An 18,985-nucleotide genomic window follows, 5' to 3' on the forward strand; every position below is an offset into this window, starting at 1 on the left:
CGTCACGCACACTACATTTGGTTTCGCAATATGGTTCAGAATGACACAATATAAGTATGTCAATTTGGATAATATATACGAGTTATCTAAGGATGTTTTTGCATCGTTGATGTATACATATACACTCCGTATGTAATCGAGATAATATTCCGGTAAATGGATTACATGACTCTAGTGTCGAACATCCGAAACCGTCTTTCCCAACAAAACGAGTTGGAGGTTTCTTGGTGATTTTCATCGTTTTCATCAGCATCATCATTTTCGTCGTTCTCGTCTGCGCAATCGAAGGCGACACGAACGCCGTATTCTTTTATACAACACGTGAATGGTTTAGCGTTTATAGCTGCGGTGTCGTTGGGGTTGAACATTTCAGAGTTAGAGTTCTTACGCTCCTCAAGGTCGCCCCAGAGTATGAAAAGCTTCTCCCGAAGGCTAGCGAGAACATCTGGATTCTTACGGAGGCTGGAAAGGGGGTTGGGATATATGTCAGTCTCAAGAAGTGCTATCGAGAGAGAGAGAGAGAGAGAGAGAGAGAGCAGAAGAGACGTACTTGACGGGGTCAATGGAAAGTAAAAACACAGCATCAGGGCCGGTTACGAAGAGCTTCAAACGCTGTCGCCTTTGGCCTGGAGGATGGTGTATGCCCGGGCCTCCATCTTCGACCAGCAGGCAGAACCTCCATTCCCAGATTTGCTGGCCAATAATTGGCTCTTCATCGCTGTCGCTCAGGTCGCTACCATCGACTGTGTCCCTGAGCATGGCGTATTCTGGGTTATATGGAACCGCGAAATCTTCTAGATTAGGAGGGAAGAAGTCGACTACTCGCACCGACGCGCGGTACTTTAGATTCTGGAAGGGCATCCGGTATTGGATGCCCCCAGGACCGACATTCCAGTGGGATTCGTTCTGGAGAATTTGCTCCACTGTCCTGGTCGGTGTTGCGAGGTAGTTTGACCGGACTACTATGCACTTAGTCCTAAAGCTCACGAGAGGAAAGCTTGGGGTCTCACCATGTGGGTTGAGTTCATCCCGTTTTGGGCGAACGGAAGTCGTTGTGGCTTCAGCCTGGTTGTTCACTCTCTGTGGCTTATTTTTTCTCTGTCTTTTATTCTTTTTTGTTTTCTTGCCCGAGCCTTCGCCATCGGACAGCTGACGTTTGCCGTCTTCAATTGCCAAGCGACCTTTCAGTTTCCTCCAGTACTCCAGTTTGCGCCGTACCAGCCCCTTCAGGCGTTCGTCCCCTTCGTTGACATCGAGCAGGCTAACACCAACTTTCGCGTGGAACTGCCGGTCCGTATGCAATGCGCCCTCCATCACTCCGCTGCTGCGTCCGGGCTTTATATGAACGTTACGTAGCAAAACAAAGTCATCCTCCTTGATGTTATCTCGTGCAAAATTCGAGTGTGGCTCCCAGAGAGTGACTTGAATAGTCATACGCCCGTAGGGGCCTGGCCATTTCCGCTTTGAGCGGGATGAGTAGTCGAACTCATCACCATCGCGGCCATCATTGTCAAAGGAGTAGTCAAAGAGGTTCTTATTCTGTGTGTAGTCGGTGACGTAAAGAAGAAGCTTTTCGTATTCAGAAAATGTTTTCACGACTTGGCCGACGATATCGACAAAGCTGCCGTATTCAGCATCCTTGACAAGTCTAAATTTATCAGCTTTGCGGGTCGTTGGCTGGATTGAACTTGGCATTGAGACTGATCGTTCGACGTTAATCGCGGGTGATGCGGGGGCTATAGAAGGTCGGCTCCCGTCTCCCCTGTAGAGACCAACAAGATAGCCGGCATACTTGGTTTCAGCGGCAGACGGTGGCCTTTCGCCGGGACATAGCACTGTGGATAGCGTTGACCGTTGAGTGGGGCGTGCCTCAAACACGACCCAAGGGGTTACTCTGCTAGACCTTGAAAGTCCAATGGTCTTGCCATTGTATAGATCGAGCTGTGTGGTCGGCCAACCGCGTTAGCACATCACGCAGTCAACGGCCACGAAACACAGGGAGTCGTACATTTATATGGCGCAGCAGAACCACATCGCCAACCTTTGGACTGGGGAGATATCTATCCACGTCATGAAAGTATCGTATCTTAAGGCCGGTCAAATACTCGTCGCCGAAATCTGATGCTTTTAGCGTGAATGTGGAGATCCACGACGTGCCTTGAGAACGGGCCGGAGGCAGGGAATCTATGACCACTCCAATGACATTGACAACGCCGCGGCTCATGGAGCGGGCGGTCTGGATATCTGTAAAATTTGGGGGTATGCGTGTGACCATCCTGAGGGTGTTCGAGCAGGGTGGGTTACAGTGAAGAGTATGCTAGAGTCAGGGCTGGCTGTGAACGCCAGTGTCAACACTCTGTCTCTTGAGGCAATCATCAGATTTTGATCAAAGGCAGCCTGAGGAATTTTCCATGATAAAGTGCATGCATGCACGCGTCAGGACAGTCAGACGCGTGTCGATTCGGCGTTGAGGAGAACAGCTCCAGGGAAGATAGGATTCCAGTTAGCCGTAGTTAACTAAAGCTCCCTGATCGCCCATGCACGAGTCCATCCGCTCCCGTCGCCGTCTCGCGATCCCCCTCCGCGCTGCCGCACAGTGCCTCGCCGTCGCTCGTCCCGTCCGCCGTTCCGCCGCCCAGTCGAGCACCAGCGGGTGGATGACATAAGCGGCATTTTCCCACCTCCCCAGTCGGCGCTAGTCCAAGAGTGGCCTAGCGTGACGGAGGGCCAGGGCCGCCAACCCACTTGCCAGAAGGAGGAAACAAAAACATCTTCTCTTCTTTCTTCTTCTCTTCTCTCCCCCTCTCTCTCTCTCTCTCTCTTTTCCTCTCACACACACATACTCTCTCTATATACTGCTACTCTTTGTCGTCTTCTTGATCTGCCTGACATCCTTGTTGGGACATCCCTCTGAGGCCCCCATCTTCCACTCTCAGCCCTCCCTCTTCCAAAAAGTACCCTACACAACCCAAGAGTCTTGGGGCTTAAGCTTTTTTCCCACCTCTGAACACCCCTCTCCACCGACTCAACTGCCCCTGCTCACCATGGCGGACCGATACATTCCCGAGCACCGTCGCACCCAATTCAAGGCGAAGAGCTCGTTCAAGCCGGAAGACCTTCGTCGCCGTCGTGGAGAGCAGCAGATCGAGATTCGAAAGCAGCGACGAGAGGAAAATCTCGCCAAGCGTCGAGGCATCCAGACCCGCGATGGACAGGTCGGCGTTGAGCCCGGTATGGGCCTGGACAGCGACGAAGAGGGTGCTCCTATCGAAACTGAGGTATGGCATCCTTTGTCCTTTTTGCTTTTCATCTCCCGTACTCCCTGCGTCGATGCCTTCGTTCTACTCCTCCTACCCCTCGCTCCATAGCGACCGTTTCAGCGCTGCGGGGTGTGGAGCGGGAAACCTTTCGCCCCGGCAGCCCGTGCGTCACATCTGCTGCAGCCACTGTCGGAGCTGCCTCCTGTTCTTAACGCTTCTTTTTCCGGAGATGGCTGACGTCGGGTCCCTCGTCGTAGCTCGATTCGGAGCTTCCAGAGATGGTCAAGGGTGTCTTCTCAGACAAGATCGAGGAACAGATTCAAGCTACCACCAAGTTCCGGAAACTGCTCTCCAAAGAACGAAATCCTCCCATCGAGCGTGTGATCGAGACCGGTGTCGTATCCCGCTTCGTTGAGTTCCTGCGATCTCCCCACACCTTGGTCCAGTTCGAAGCTGCTTGGGCCTTGACCAACATCGCCTCCGGTTCCGCCCAGCAGACTCAGGTCGTCATCGAAGCCGGTGCTGTCCCCATTTTCGTTGAGCTTCTGAGCAGCCCCGAGCCAGATGTTCGTGAGCAAGCTGTTTGGGCGCTCGGTAACATCGCTGGCGACAGCCCCCAATGCCGTGATTATGTCCTGGGTGCCGGAGCTCTCCGCCCGCTCCTGGCCCTGATCAGCGAAGGCCGGAAAATCAGTATGCTGCGAAACGCCACCTGGACTCTCAGCAACTTCTGTCGTGGAAAGACTCCACAGCCTGACTGGCCAACGGTATGCTGCCCCCGACCCAAGTCTTCATTTTGTGGCCAGACGTGCTCACAGTGATTCTACAGATCTTGCCCGCCCTGCCGGTCCTCGCCAAGCTTGTCTACATGTTTGACGATGAAGTTCTCATCGATGCCTGCTGGGCTATTTCGTACCTCTCCGACGGCTCAAACGATAAGATCCAAGCCGTGATCGAAGCAGGCATCCCCCGTCGCCTGGTAGAGCTTTTGAATCACGCATCCACCTCTGTGCAGACACCCGCACTTCGCTCCGTTGGCAACATCGTCACCGGTGATGATATCCAAACCCAAGTGATCATCAACTGTGGTGCTCTGCCTGCTCTCCTTTCACTGCTCAGCTCTACCAAGGATGGCATTCGAAAAGAGGCCTGCTGGACGATTTCCAATATCACTGCCGGAAATTCAACACAGATTCAAGCCGTTATCGATGCAAATATCATTCCCCCACTGATCAATCTCTTGTCCAACGGAGATTTCAAGACCAGAAAGGAGGCTTGCTGGGCTATCTCGAATGCTACGTCTGGAGGTCTGCAGAAACCCGATCAGATTCGCTATCTTGTGTCCCGTGGATGCATTAAGCCATTGTGTGACCTCCTTGCATGCCCCGATAACAAGATTATTCAGGTCGCTCTCGATGGATTGGAAAACATCCTAAAGGTCGGAGAACTTGACAAGGAATCTGGCGAGATGGGAGAGCCAAACGTTAACCGATATGCTCTGTTCATTGAAGAGGCTGGTGGTATGGAAAAGATCCACGAGTGCCAGAACAACGCGAACGAGGAGATTTATATGAAAGCGTACAACATCATTGAGCGATACTTCTCTGATGAAGATGAAGCTGGAGCCGATATCGACGAGCTGGCTCCTCAGCAGACACAAGCTGGATTCACCCTTGGCACGAACCAACCCCAGACTGGTGCTTTCAACTTTGCCAACGGTGATTCTATGGACATGTAAAGTTCAGAGTCTTCTTTTCATTTTGAATAATTATCTATCACTAGGCGAAGATCTACCCCGATGACGCCTATTATTTCACTTGCTGTTGCACACTTTAAACTGATCTAAAGGGCAACATCGACAAGAGATAAACTGAAGGGGGGAGCACTGATACCTCCTCCAAACCTTTATGGCATGCCCCCGCAGATAAACGTATTTGTGAAGCATTCGCTCAATCCATGTTTTTTTTTGCTTTAATGTTATCTACCTGCCCTAGTTGTTGTGGTATGATGAACTTTCATGATATACAGGATGCACCGTCATGTACTCTCCCCCCCCAAAGCATTTACCCATTTTCTTTATACATCAAACACCGGCGTAAATTCCATATCTACCCCTTTTTCCTCCTGGATCTCTTCCTAGCGAGATTCCCTTTTCATTTTTTTCCCCCATCTTTCCAGTGTTGCCGGCAGGTCGGGTGGCCACGGAGGAATCATCAGTTAATGCGGAAAGTCGGCCCCCAGTTTCCCCTATTGATTTGTGCAGGTCTGCTTGGTTTTGTCTCGCGTTTGGGAATTTAGTGCGGTCTCTGGTATGGTTTGTCCTTTACATTTAATGGTTTTATTCAGTTATCCATCTCCCTGCAGCGATTCGTGATTTTTCTTTTTTTTTTTTTTCTCTTCAGAGCCACCCTTGTCTTTCTCGGTCCCCTTCCCCCCACCTTTTTTCCTTAGTAGAAGCTAGTGCAATACACCTGAAAAGTTGATCCCTGAAAATTACTGAGAGTTCCTCCGTACAAGGGTAAAATACGGACTGGCCCGTGCATCAATTCTAATCTATGCTAAAAATCTATCAAGGATGGTCATGATCGATATATAAGATGTTCAATGGAAGAGAGTTGGAAAATCTATTTAGAGGGCCTTGAGAATGACTTGGCCCATCATGATCACCTTCTCTTCTTCTAATCTCCGGCCAACGAGTTGCAAGCTGACGGGCATGCCATGGATGGCGGATGGGTTATCTGTACAAGTCCCAAGTTAGATCATCGAATATCCAGGCCATAACCAGGGGAGAACGAGGCGGAACAGGGAGGGAAAAAAAAAAAAGAAAGAAACGTACACTCTTTCTGAACCTGCTCGTCTACGTCACTTAGTGGCGCCTCGTCCGTCCGGGGGATGTCGATCGCCTGGTCCACGGTCACGTTGCATGGGAAAGAAAGGCACGAGTAGTCGAGGATGTTGTAGACGCCAGTGTAGCCGACGTGCTTGAACTTGCCGTGTTCAACGGCTGCGAAGGGGCATACCGGGCCTGGTTTTTTTCCCCCATAACAAGAGAAATTCGTCAGTAAAATCTCTGGTTTTATACTTTTTGTCAAAAGTACGGAGTATGTGGTTTCGAATGGGTTAGGAAGAACGCACAGAGAATAGCGTCTAGGCCTGCGGTGCTCCACCGGTCAATGTACTCTTTCTGCAGCGTGTTTCGCTCAGCGTGGAGCTGCCAGAGCTCGTAGACCCCGCGGTCGACGGCTCTGCCGTAGCGTTCCATCTCGGGACGGATGGGCTCGTCGGATAAGGAGAGGAGTTTCTGGACGGATTTCCCGCCGTCGGAGAGGAAGAAGCGGTCCTAGAGGGTACGTAGGTAAGTTTTGAGGCCGGGCATAGCGTTTGCTTGACTTGGCTATGGTCTGCTCACCAGAATATCATTAGCCTTGTCGTGCCCCGTTGGAGCCCAGTCGACGACCTCATGGCCTGCTTTTTGGAGTTTCTCTGCGGTTTCCTTTAGTGCTCGGCGTACTGGAGGCGTGGGGCGAACCATGCCGTCATCCCACATGATTCCGATCTTGAGCTTCTTTTTGGGCTCAACATTTCTCCAGGGGATAGGGATACATTTAGGGTCCTTGAGCCAAGGTTGGGAATTTGTCACTGTAGATGCGAAGAGAGAAAGTGAATCAAGGGAAGGTCCCATGGGCCCATTGACGCTGAGTACCGATTCTTGACCAGCGAGTCCGGATTTTGTATGGAAGTTCGGGAATCGTCCAAAGGAGGGACGGAGGGTGAAAATACCGGTGACGGCTGCGGGAATACGGAGAGAACCACCTGCGAACAAGGGATTTTGGTGAGATGAAAGCATGACAGTATTGTGTTCATGATTAGTTTCATACCGATATCTGTCCCAACGCCCAGTGGACTTCCGCCAAATGCAATCAGAGCGGATTCACCGCCCGATGAACCTCCGGAGGTAAGGAGTCTGTTCCGTGGATTCGTTGTCCGTCCAAAGACATTGTTCACAGTCTCCGCAATCATCATCGCAGTGGGGACATTTGTCTTAACGTAAAGAACAGCTCCGGCATCACGAAGGAGGTTGGTGAGAACGCTGTTGTAGGTTGCCGGATCATTGACCCAGGCACTGAAACCAAGAGTGGAATCCTTGCCGATGACGTTGAAGTTGTCTTTGAGGGAGATGGGCAGGCCGTGAAGGGGACCGATGGGCTTCCCGGTCGAGGCAAGATGGGCGTCAAGCGCCTTTGCCGTCTCTATGGCCTCCGGGAACAGCGTCTCCGAGAGGCAGTTGGTCTAAGCTGGTTAGCATCGAGACGAAGAACCGGGCCGTAGGAGTCCAAAAGGAAAAATATGATTGGCATTGCGGGAGCGGTTGGGACGAAGGTATTCATTACCAACTGATGTGCCGCAGCGGCTCTCTTGCAAAAGGCACGAGTAACAGCTTCGGCCGTCCAGACACCGGATGTGGTCTTGTCAAGGATCTCGTGGGCAGGTGTGTTTGTGATCTTCAGCTCTTCGGAGGTGAACCAGCCTGAATTCTCAGGAAAAGTAGTAACATCATTCTGTGGTTCTGGAGGAATGATATTGGCAGGGATTATCCATTCGGGGGGTATAGAGGAGAGCAGAGCTTCGCGCTTCGCAGCGCTAATGTTCTCCCAGACTCCTTTGGCCATGATTTCCTAGCTTTGAGTGAAGTACCTTAGCAGTTTCTCTTAGAACTTTGGTATTCTGCAAGAAAAACAAGAGAAGGGAGATATGTCGAGTCGAAACAAAAGACTCGTCGACATCCCTTCGGCACCCTCGGTGCAATCCTTCCACAATGCATAATCTCCAGAGTCAGAACATCCCCACGTGGAGATTATCGGCATTTCATGGTAGGTTTGTCTCCCGGAAACCATATGGAGGGGCAAGAATACTGAATCTGGAGATTCGCTGATATGGGAGAGCTCACCCAGAGCTCCAATCCCCGCAAGTGGGCATGAGCTCCAGCAGGGATACAACATGGACAGCAAGGATTGCTGACCCCGTTTGCCATGCCGAAACCGGCGCTGGGAGACAGAGAGTGGATACCCAGCATTGCTGTTATCCAAGAAATAATTTTTTTTTTTTTTTCCTCTCCCTTTCTCGCAAGTGCTAAGTGCTTGTCCGCCGCGTCTAGCCGTGGGCAGCTAGAAAGCGGCGTGAAGAGAAGCGAAGAGACTGTCCTCCAGCCGGCTCGACGTCTCGTTCGTGATCAATACGATATTGACCATTGCTGGCCGCGGGGAAAACCAGTGTAGATAGCAGCGGAAGCAGAATAATATCATATTCTGCTTCCTCTTCATTCCCGGCAAAACTTTTCGAGTCGATGAGAAGCTCTGGCTGATTCAGTGGATCCTGGTAGAGTTTAACTCTATACTTTACCCAGGTCCGTGGAAGCAGATTCGCACTTCTGCCTCGAGTCAAGTCTCTGGTAACAATCTCCACACAAAGTCTCAGGTCCTAGAACGCCTCGCGGCCGGCAGCTAGTCACGCCATCATGCAACGGACAGAAATGCCGAACAAGCTAAAACCGGAGCTCCGAACAAGACGTCCCTCTGTATGTCTGTATGTACTGTATGGACATAAATATGAAGTTAGAAGGTGAAGCGGGAGTGATCGTTTGTTAACGAAAACTACCTCGGCTGTTGATGGGCCGCGATTTCAGCAGCAAAAGCACGGAGGCAAGTACTTGGCTACAGGATCAAAAGGACTTTTTCATATCCCTCGTATCTGGAGCGGCTGCGGATTTCCGGTCATCATGCCGATATCAGGATGGGAATGAGAAAAGTCGCGCTCTGATTTGATATTTCTCGCCGACGGGCAGGCAGAAGAATCGGCCCACAGGCCTCGACGGGCTCCGCAAAAAGTATACAGAGTGCGATCGAGAAGGGTCCTTGTTAGTTCGGGTCCCGCGTCCCAAGCCTTGGGTGGCGTTGCTTCTTCGACGCCAACGGGAGGGAAGGGAGCTTTCCAGCAGTGAACGCGGAATTTAACGGCTCTGCATAGCTACTGCACGGGCATCAAGTAACTATTAGTTAAAACTGACTAGAAACGTAGCTGCATGGCTGGCTCGAGAGGTAGTTATCCTCGGGTGCTGGGGATAACTCTCCATCGGCCAGCAAGATAGCCGCGCGGAGCGTTCTCGAGAGCTGGTTTTATCTGAAGAAAGCCCTTTACGAGAGAGCGAAGAAGGAAGAAATCTCGAAACCGTGGCTTTTGAACTAGCTCGACCCACAGGTACATAGTATCAAGGGCCTCTCTGGTCGAAATTTGATTCGATTCGATTGTGAGATCCGCGATGGCGCTCCCTCATGATGTGAACGTGATATTTCCGCTATACCAGTCCAATCGTGATACAGGTAGGGGGTTCTCTGTGGACGGAGTAGAGTAGAGAGGAGGACGGAATCAGATGAATTCCACCGCAAGGGACGAGAAGCTGCTAGAGAGATGAAGAGCACAAAGCTGCTTCAGCGCCAGGCCGTCTGACTGGTCAACCGGTAATCTATCCTTCATCGCGACTGGATCGACTATCACGAACCCGACATCGGCTCTCGCGTGCACAAGCTCCCCCACTGCTGCCGGGCTCAAGTGCCAGCTCCACGCGCGAGTCTCGTCTTGTTCCCCGGGTTTTCCCCAGAGCAGCCATCGCCTCTTGTCCCTTTTCTTTTTTCCCTCTTTTTTTTTTGCGGAGATACCCAACACTGGGTTAAACCAGGTAGACCGCGAAGGCGCTATCTGTGCGCTCCAGCTGGTTAGTTTTAGTAGAAGTTATTTCTCTCCAGCTGTTGCGGCCCATGCCAGCCCACCGTATATTATATACCCGTCCTCCGCCTGTCTCTTCTTCTTCTTCTTCCTCCTCTTCCTTTTCTCTTCCTTCTCCTCCCTTCCCGTCTCTTCGTCGACGTCGCAGGGAACTGGGCGGGTGAAAAGGATCCCCTTCTTGCATCGCACGCACCATGAGCAACAAGTTTATTGAGTACTTGCGCGGAAAGGAGAGCAGGCCTGGCGAGGCTGCTCTCCTGCGCAAACTCGACTTCTTCATCCTGACCTTCTGCTGTCTCATGTACTTTGCCAACTATGTGAGTATTGGATCTTTGAGAAAAAAAGGGAAAAAGAAAATAGAAAGTAATTAGACGAGGGGGCGATTCTGACGATGGTATAGCTTGACCGATCCAACCTCGCCAATGCCTACGTCTCTGGCATGAAGGAGGACTTGAACTTCCAGGGAAACCAATTTAACATCATCAACACCGTCTTCACTGTCGGGTACGTTTAATTCTCTTTTGGGCCTTTTTTTTTTTTTTTTAATTTTCATCTTGCTCTCTCCGTTTTCTTCTATATCTAGCTAACATCGCTGCATAGATACATTCTCGGCCAGGTCCCCTCCAACCTGGCCCTCTATTACCTCAAACCAAGAATCTTCTTCCCCAGCATGATGCTGGTCTGGGGCGGCCTGACCATGGTCACCGCCGCTGTCAAGAACCCCCAGGGCATCATGGCCATCCGCTTCTTCCTGGGTCTGGCTGAATCCTCCACTTTCGTCGGAACCCACTACATCCTGGGCTCCTGGTACACGGAGCGAGAGCTGGGCAAGCGCAGCGGTATCTTCACTGCCTCCGGCCTGGCAGGAACCATGTTTGGCGGGTTCATCCAGACCGGTATCAATTCTTCCCTGCACGGCGCACGGGGTATGCCTGGTTGGAGATGGTTGTTCATTGTAAGTCTCACAGGTCCACCAAAAAAAAAAAAAAAAAGGAAAAAGAAAAAAAAAGGCGGGAGAGAGAGCAAGTAGTCTAACTATTCTGTGACTGTTAGATTGACGGCCTCATCACCGTCCCCATCGCTCTCTACGGCCTGTTCCTCTTCCCCGACACCCCGAGCACCACCAGGGCTCCCTACCTAACCGAGGCGGACAAGGCCCTCGCCATCGCCCGTGTCCCCGAACGCAGCGCCGAGCGTACTCGCATCGACTGGGCATTCGCCAAGCGCGTCTTCTCCTCCTGGCACTGGTACGGCTTCGTCATGCTCTGGGTCATCGCCGGTGAGACCGAGTCGTTCTCCACCAACTCCCTCCTCGCCCTGTACATGAAAGCCCACCCCACCCACAAATACACCATCGCGCAGATGAACAACTACCCGTCCGGCGTGCCCGCCGTCGGCATCGTCTCCACGCTCTTCTGGGCCACTTTGACCGATTTCCTCGGCGGGAAGCGATACCTCGTCGGCTTCTGGATCGGGATCACAGGCGTCGCCACGTCCGCTATGATCCTGGCGCCGGGTTCATCCACGGCCACCATCTTCGGGGCGTACTACTGGGCTGGTTCCGTGTACGCCTGCCAGGCTACCTTCTTCGCCTGGGCCAACGACGTGATGCGGTACAAGGACGATGCCCTGCGTAGCGTGGTGATTGCCAGCATGAACATGGGCAGCAACGTGATCAATGCCTGGTGGAGCATTCTCTTCTACCCCGCGGATACCGCTCCGTACTTTACTGTAAGTCGTCCTTTTTGTCTGTTTTTATATTTTTTGCTGTTAGTTTTCTGGGAGACGAGTCAGACTAACCTTTCGACCACAGAGAGGTATGTGGGCGATGATTGCGTGCTCGATCGCCATGGCGATCTGGACCGCAGGTCTCCTGTACATGTCCGTCCGGGAAGAGAAGAGAGAGGCTCGTCAAAACGAGATCACTGCCGAGAAGGTTGTAGTTGACGTTGACGAGAAGGTATAGCAGCAAGCCGAAAATGCAGCGTGTGTATATGTATGTACTGTTTGAGCAAATATTATGATATATGAGATTCCGTAATCCTTTTCCTTTTCCCTTTTTTTTTTCTTTTTTCCGTCAACATCATCGTTGTTGTAGTCGTCGTCATCACGATCGCCGACGTATCCCGAAATGTGTCGTTGTAGACCTGGGAAAAAACGAGATGCGAGATGCAAGATGCAATCCTGTTCGAGTGAACGGACCTATGGGGTTATATCTTGTGTCCATGGGCAGAAGGACTGGTTTTCAGGTTTTCGAGAGTGCCTCAAAAAAAAAAAAAAAAAAAAAAAAAAAAAAAAAAGAGCAAAAAGAAACTGGAAAAAAGAAAAGTAAGGTAACAAAATGTCGAGCTGACAGGGAGCAAACCAAGCCACCTCGTCCATCTGAAACGGACGATCATGCAGCTAAAAAGAAACAAAAGAAGAGAAAAAGCAAGGAAAAAATAGAAAAGAAAAAGAAAAGAAAAAAAAAAAAGAGGCTTCATAGCCAGGAGGCAGAGCAGATAAGAAAAATTAAAAAAAGAACACGACTTCGTGATCGAGAAAAGACGATCGACATTAAAACGAGCTGTGTGGCAAGGCTCAGCTTCGCCAACTTTTCTCATCTTGTTTGATTTATTTTTATTATTATTATTATCATTATTTTCTTTCGTCGAAGGATTTGCAGCTAGTTGTCGGCCTGCAGCCTTACGAGACGGAGCACACCATCTCGAGAAGCAGTTTAAAAAAAAAAAAAAAAAGAAACACCAGCTTGGCGAGTTGTACAGCATGGGGATGGTTGGACCGTTCCGAGGCTGCACAGATCGAGAGTCAGTGCGTCAAATTCGACGGCAGCCCGTCAACTGGACATGAGTTGTTATCGCTTGTTGTAACAGATTGTCTGCGGATGCTTGACAGGGTGAGTAGGTGATAAGGATAGACAAGAAGAAAAAAAGAAAAGAAAAAAAAAAAAGGATGAGAAGAGGGTACAAGAGAAGATAAGGAAAAAAAGAAGAAGAAGAAGAAGATACTGTAAGACAAAAAAGAAAAGGAGAAGACAAGACACACTGGCGTCTCGTGTCCGGGCGGCAGGCGGCGCATCCCGGTCTCTCGTGTGTGTGTGTGTGTGTGTGTGTGCATCTCAACTCTGTAACTGCATATCTCACTCACGCGCATTTTCCCTCGTATGTATGGGATGGGGATCAGGGATGGAGGGCGCTGGGCGGCATGGCGGAGATGCAGCGTCGACAAACGCGTGCGTGCCTTGCGCCACAGGGATACGGACTTTCGATCTGCACGTCAGCGAAGGGCCAAGTTTCTTTTTTTTTTTCTGTATCTGGCGAATCAAACCTGCATGGCTGAGGAAGACGAGAGGGTGATGCCGACGATTTGCGAGGGAGATTTTGGCCCGACTGGATGTTCGCTGCCATCGTCGCCATCGCCATCGCCATCGCCCCGGTGGGATGAATCAAGTGACTGGACATGTCTCAAGGTTACCGAGCTGATCCGCCGTGGAAAATGGCTGAACCACTGCTTCGTCTTCTAGATTAATTGGATTTTAATTTATTTTATTTTTTTTTCCCTATATTTTCTGTTATTAATGAATTCTCTGCGGCCTTTGGAATCAAACGTGAGTCTTGTCTCTGAATCGAAACACAAGTTTTGCCAGCGACAGGCATCTTTTTCACCTTGTCTGTCACGTTTTTCCCTCGGCAGTTGAGGAGTTCGTACGGAATAGTTAACTAGTTAATTATGTACATACATAGATGACTAACCGACTAGCCAGCAATCCCTGCGAGATCGAAGATTGATTGATCGCTGCTCGCCTCGTGTGGTGATTGTCGTGACTTGACATGGGTTATGATGTATGTACGTCTAACTAATGGAGTTTGTGGAGTTGGTCATGGTTTGTGGGCCGACGGCCGAAAGAAAAAAAAAAAAAGAGAAAAGTAGAAGAACAGGAAAAAAGGGTCCCAGCAACCAAGTAACCGACTAACCTAATCGATCTGTAACCCGGACGAACAGAGAGGGAGAAGAGAGCGTGGGAGAGAGGGGGATAAGAGAGACCGTGCTGATCGCAGAATGGCATGCGGGCTGACGTCGGTCCCTTGTCGTGGGTGGCATCGCGTTATGTAACCGAATGAGCAGCCGATTCAGTTGGCCACCGAGACAAGAGATGGGGAGAGAGAGAGGAGAGTGTGCGGAGTCGACGGGAGGGGGGTTTTTTGGTCCTTGCCGGGCTGGCCGGGCCGGATTGACGAGCAGACCGGCTTCGAGTTCCTGGAAATCCTCGCGTGGCAGCCGGCCGGGAAGCCGCAGATACACAGAGAGATACAGAGAGAGAGAGAGAGAGGGAGGGGAGAGTGACGGGGGTGTGCAGAGAAGATACTTCGAGAACAGGGCATGGAAGGGGAGCGAAAGAAAAAAGTAAAAAAAAAAGGTAAGAAAAAGTCAAAAAATAAAGCCAAAAAAAAAAAGAAAAGAAAAGAAAAGAAAAGAAAAAAACAACGAAAACAGAACGCCATCCGAGGAGGTTGACTCCTGAACTGTGCGTATGTGTGTACCTTACGATCTACACGAGCCGGGGGCTGGCTGTTTTATCATTGACCGGGGGGGATGCAGTCTGTGAACAGGGCTCATCCCGGCAGGGCGAAGTAGAAGAAGAAGAACAGAAGAGAAGAGAAGACGGCAAAAAAAGCAAAGGTTCGAGATGGAAACAGGGGGGCAGCGCAGAGAGGCAGAGAGAGAGCATAGCCAGTTTGTTGTCAAGTCTGCATGTATGTATTTTTTTTTTGATTTTGACATATTCAGATCAAAACACGCCAGATGACGCTGCGGAGAGCGAAGAAAGTGGCCAGTTGAAGACGGGTTTAAAAATGATAATAATAATATAATAATTATCAAATAAAAAAGACACGAGGATGTAAAAATGTGGTGATGCTTGACGGTCGACGGCGCGGTGGCTGATCGATCACTCGGCCGACTCAGAGACATCGCCAGCCAGGCCGAACTTCTCTTATTTTTATTATTTTTATTTTTTTTTTGGGTCTCTCACAAGTTCCTCCGCCTGTCTCTCTGGCTGTCTAAATCTGGCTAAATCGGTCCAACGGCGCAGGTCGCGATCCTTGCAAGGGGGGCTGATTATCACGGCCATTTGACTCACTCAGCTCTTCGTCTCTCTCTTTTCTCTCTGCTGGCTGCTGGCTGCTCTGTAAAAGAAAAGATAAAAAAAAATTAGTTGGTTATTTATTAAATTTTTTTTCATCTTCTTTTTTTCTTTTTACCTTTTCTCCCCCTTCAAAAAACCAGCGTCAAACAGGCTGATCCCGCTCGTCGATCTTGGCGACTTTTCCTTCGAGAACACCAAAAGGGAAAAAAAAAAAAAAAAGAAAAAAAAAGGAAATTCAACAATCAAAGATCAGATTGAAAAAAAAAAAAAAAATTCAAAACAAATAGAACAATTCAATTAGTGACAAGCGACACCAACCGAGACCGAAACGGGCAGCGTGGAGAATCCCCGGCCATCACCACCACCACCACTGCCGGCATCGTCATCTTCATCATCATCATCATCATCATAATTCATCGTCATTGTCACCGTCCCCGTCACGAGCATCATCAATCGTCGCCCCGTCCCTGTTGAAGCAGCCGAAGCCGAGCGAACCCTCGTCGACCAGAAACGATCCCGTCGCCAGCATCCCCGACCCCGGCCCGCCCGCTTAGACTCCCTTCATCATACATATATATAAGGGTGATTTGCTTGGCTGCGCGCTCCTGGCACGTCCAGCGTGTTGAACCGCCGCCGCCCCCCCCAGTCGCTCAAAGACAGCCTAATCTCCCGCCTTGAAACCCGTCTCATCACTCGTTGCATGGAGGATCGCCTCTGACTGTCTCTCACTCTTCACTCACTCTCCTCTCCTCTCCTCTCCTCTCTCTCTCTCTCTCTCTCTCTCTCTCACTCTCACAGCAAACCAAAACAACATCTCTACATCTTTCTCTCCTTTCCTTCCCCTCCCCCCAGAGAGGGCTGGGTCACCTTTTTCACCTCCCACTCGCAGTGATCTTCCCGGTGATCGCTCTGTCACTCATTAGTTCTTCTCTTCCCTCACTTTTTTTCGAATCTTCTCGTTCTTCCGTTATTCCACCGTTCTTTTATATATATATAAACTTTGTTTCTTCTTCGTGAGAAGAAAAGAAGACAGAGAAAAGAGAGTAATAATGAACCCGCAAGATTCATCCGTTAATGGCGCTGCGCCCAAGGCCCAGTCGCAGTCTACACAGGCAGACCCCAATGCCCGCACAACCATACTTCCCCCGACCTACGACGAGTTTCCAGACGAGAAGAAGGCCAGACGGAGAGATGACTGGATTGCCATCGCAAACTTCCATCCCGGGTAAGACTCCATATCCAATCCGATCCAATCCGATCCAATCCTTGGGCAGGATGAGTAGGAAAACGTTCAGCCTGCCGAAGGAGGGAAAAGAATGAAATGAAAAGATCTCGAAGGCTGACTGCGAGATGAACAAAACCAACAGCTGGTTCGCCGCCAACATGGGAACTGGAATCACTGCCATCCTCTTGGAGAGACTGCCGTTCCAATTTCCTGGCCTGCACTACATCGCCGTCGCTATCTTCATCCTCAACATCGCCCTCTTCACCCTCTTCCTCGCCATCTCCATCGTGCGCTATGGCCTCTGGCCAGAGAAGTTCAAGCAGATGCTCGCCCATCCCGCCCACTCCATGATGCTCGGCACCTTTCCCATGGGCTTCGCCACCATCATCAACTTGACCGTCTTCATCTGCGTGCCCATGTGGGGTGACTGGGCCGCAACCATGGCCTGGATAATGTGGTGGATCGACGCTGCCGTTAGCATCTTCACCTGCTATTATGTTCCATTCGTTCTGTATGTCGAAATCTCTTTTTTCCTTTTTTTTTTTCCCTCTTTTTTTCCCCTTGTTCTTTTGCTGACTAGTAGTGTTCAGAACAACCGTTCATCCCGCCAAGCTGGAAACGATGACCGCCGCATGGCTTCTTCCCATTGTAGCACCGGTCGTCGCGGCGGCTTCGGGCGGCGTCGTCGCTGAGGTCCTGCCAAACGACTCCCACGCCATGCTGACCGTCATCTTCTGCTATATCATGTGGGGTTCGGCCGTGCCATTCGCCATGGTCATCATCGTCATCTATTTCCAGAGACTGGCTCTGCACAAGGTCGTCCCCTCAGCTGTCATCGTCAGTACTTTGCTTCCCGTTGGTCCCCTTGGCCAAGGAGGATTTGGGTGAGTTCAATTTCCCCCGTCCAAAAAACTTTCTTTTGTCATCGGAAGAATCGCATCTAACCTGTGAGTAGCATCATGCAACTTGGAATCGTGGCAAAGAGAGTCTTCCCAACAGTAAGTGTTTCATTGTTTTCTTATTTTTTTTCTTTTTTTTCCAGCCTACCTTGAGTCATCCTGTCTGAGGCGGACACTGATATTTGTTTTCTCTTTGCTGTGCAGTCCGAGGTCCTGTCGCCTCTTGCCGGTGAGATCTTCTATGCGGTCGGAGTCTTCATCGCCCTGGTGATGTGGGGTTTCGGCCTGGTCTGGCTGTGGTTCGCCGCCGCCTCCTTTGCCCGCGGCCCGTTCCCGTTCAACCTGGGATGGTGGGCGTTTACTTTCCCGATCGGTAAGTCGGGACAATGTCCCTCTCTCTGTGTCTCTTTTGGGCTCCTCGACTGACATGGTGATGCGACAGGTGTGTTCACAACCGCATGCACCCTGTTCGGAAAGGAATTCAACTCGGTGGTCTTCAACATCATTGGAACAGTAAGCTTGCTCCCTTTGTCCCCGGTGGGGTTGAGTCTCTCCTCTCTTCAGGCTACTGACCAGTGCATGCAGATTCTCTCCGTGTGCGTAACCCTGCTCTGGATCATGGTCTTTGGCTTCACCATCTGGAAGTCGTGCACCAAGGAGCTCTTTAGACTATAGACGAAAGGACGATGTAATGCCCCCAAAAAAAAAAGAGAAAGGAGAAACCCGAAACTGACGCACATGAAAGAGGCAGCTGGGCAAAAGGCAGAAATGCATTTTTTTGTATACACCGGCGGCATATACACATGCAGTATGTAGATATTCCTTTTGGCTGCTTCAACACAACACACAAACACACGAAAACACACACGCACATATACCACAAACACACTGCAGGATCAGTCTTCTTTGTTGTACATACATCTGGATAAGTTGTGATTTTTTTTTTTTTTTTTTTTAATTTTTCTTTTTAGAAACAAGAACATGCATTTTTGAGTGGTTTGAAACAGAGTCCCGTAGCGTTCCCTCTGTAGACGAGCGAGAGGAGGAAAAGAGCAGCAGAAGTGAAGGAGAGAAGTGAAGAAAAAGGTTGAAGGAAAAAAAAAGATGAAGAGAAAAGAAAAGGAGAAAAGGAGGAGAAGAAGGAGAAGAAGAAGAGCAGCGTGGGACAGAAAGGCGAGAAAGATCCGCGCCCCAGAGCTGCTTTTTAGGCGCCGATTGCGTGATCGTCGGGACTGCTTGGCTCAGCGGCGTCCACTAGTTGACGCCCAGCGAGCGATAGACACAACAACAAAGACAAACATGGCGTCAAACCACACAGAATAACTCACAATTTTTACGGGACAGAGATGGTGGGAGGCATTCCTGGGGTTTAATACCCTCCGAAAAGAAAAAAAGAAACAAAATATCCCCCTCCCCAAGAGCCGACTTTGCTTTTTTTCACATCTGGCGGTGAGTCGAGCGAGGTTGCTGATCCCTGGCATTATGAGCATGAATCGTGCTCTTTGTCGCGCTGGACATGTCCGTCCGTCCTTGGGCCACCCAAGGGTTCCTTCAGTCCCAACCACATGATGAACTACATGGATTCACCTCCCAATCACTGGGTGCAATTCTCCGTCGCTCACTCTTGGCTCTTCCCGCGTCGACTGCCCAGGGATTGCGCCCGGGGGAACCAATG

General features: G+C 50.4%; 7 protein-coding genes across 7 annotated transcripts; 3 read left to right on the plus strand and 4 right to left on the minus strand.

The window, feature by feature from the left end:
• Window positions 1–42: 42 nt before the first annotated feature.
• On the minus strand, window positions 43–2,588 carry CIMG_07329 (telomere-binding alpha subunit central domain-containing protein). Its single transcript, XM_001243432.2, has 4 exons — window positions 2,009–2,588; window positions 1,011–1,941; window positions 551–959; window positions 43–462 (listed from the first exon to the last, which is right to left on the minus strand). Exons 1-4 carry the CDS (start codon window positions 2,273–2,275, stop codon window positions 162–164), a joined length of 1,908 nt encoding a protein of 635 aa, XP_001243433.2. The 5' UTR covers window positions 2,276–2,588; the 3' UTR covers window positions 43–161.
• A 264-nt stretch (window positions 2,589–2,852) lies between these two features.
• Window positions 2,853–5,778, plus strand: CIMG_07330 (karyopherin alpha subunit). The gene is made up of 3 exons (XM_001243433.2): window positions 2,853–3,278; window positions 3,518–4,027; window positions 4,090–5,778. Exons 1-3 carry the CDS (start codon window positions 3,045–3,047, stop codon window positions 4,996–4,998), a joined length of 1,653 nt encoding a protein of 550 aa, XP_001243434.1. The 5' UTR covers window positions 2,853–3,044; the 3' UTR covers window positions 4,999–5,778.
• A 90-nt stretch (window positions 5,779–5,868) lies between these two features.
• Window positions 5,869–7,930, minus strand: CIMG_07331 (fatty acid amide hydrolase; the record flags this gene model as incomplete). Its single annotated transcript, XM_001243434.2, has 6 exons — window positions 5,869–5,998; window positions 6,097–6,285; window positions 6,396–6,600; window positions 6,670–7,073; window positions 7,139–7,550; window positions 7,652–7,930. The coding sequence occupies 6 exons, from the start codon at window positions 7,928–7,930 to the stop codon at window positions 5,889–5,891; spliced, it is 1,599 nt and encodes a 532-aa protein (XP_001243435.2). The 3' UTR covers window positions 5,869–5,888.
• Window positions 7,931–10,146: 2,216 nt separating this feature from the next.
• Window positions 10,147–12,006, plus strand: CIMG_07332 (MFS pantothenate transporter; the record flags this gene model as incomplete). Its single annotated transcript, XM_001243435.2, has 5 exons — window positions 10,147–10,357; window positions 10,441–10,544; window positions 10,641–10,995; window positions 11,094–11,771; window positions 11,854–12,006. The coding sequence occupies exons 1-5, from the start codon at window positions 10,235–10,237 to the stop codon at window positions 12,004–12,006; spliced, it is 1,413 nt and encodes a 470-aa protein (XP_001243436.1). The 5' UTR covers window positions 10,147–10,234.
• Window positions 12,007–13,361: 1,355 nt separating this feature from the next.
• On the minus strand, window positions 13,362–13,872 carry CIMG_11944 (uncharacterized protein; the record flags this gene model as incomplete). The annotated part of the gene is made up of 2 exons (XM_012358743.1): window positions 13,362–13,559; window positions 13,780–13,872. 2 exons carry the CDS (start codon window positions 13,870–13,872, stop codon window positions 13,362–13,364), a joined length of 291 nt encoding a protein of 96 aa, XP_012214166.1.
• A 1,611-nt stretch (window positions 13,873–15,483) lies between these two features.
• Window positions 15,484–16,106, minus strand: CIMG_13134 (uncharacterized protein; the record flags this gene model as incomplete). The annotated part of the gene is made up of 2 exons (XM_004445425.1): window positions 15,484–15,745; window positions 16,063–16,106. The coding sequence occupies 2 exons, from the start codon at window positions 16,104–16,106 to the stop codon at window positions 15,484–15,486; spliced, it is 306 nt and encodes a 101-aa protein (XP_004445482.1).
• CIMG_07333 (sulfite efflux pump SSU1) lies at window positions 15,978–18,009 on the plus strand. The gene is made up of 7 exons (XM_001243436.2): window positions 15,978–16,411; window positions 16,554–16,922; window positions 17,002–17,295; window positions 17,367–17,409; window positions 17,515–17,683; window positions 17,753–17,823; window positions 17,896–18,009. The coding sequence occupies exons 1-7, from the start codon at window positions 16,236–16,238 to the stop codon at window positions 17,983–17,985; spliced, it is 1,212 nt and encodes a 403-aa protein (XP_001243437.1). The 5' UTR covers window positions 15,978–16,235; the 3' UTR covers window positions 17,986–18,009.
• Window positions 18,010–18,985: the final 976 nt, after the last annotated feature.

Source organism: Coccidioides immitis (assembly GCF_000149335.2).
Source record: "Coccidioides immitis RS genomic scaffold supercont3.2, whole genome shotgun sequence".
Taxonomy (NCBI): Eukaryota; Fungi; Ascomycota; class Eurotiomycetes; order Onygenales; family Onygenaceae; genus Coccidioides; species Coccidioides immitis.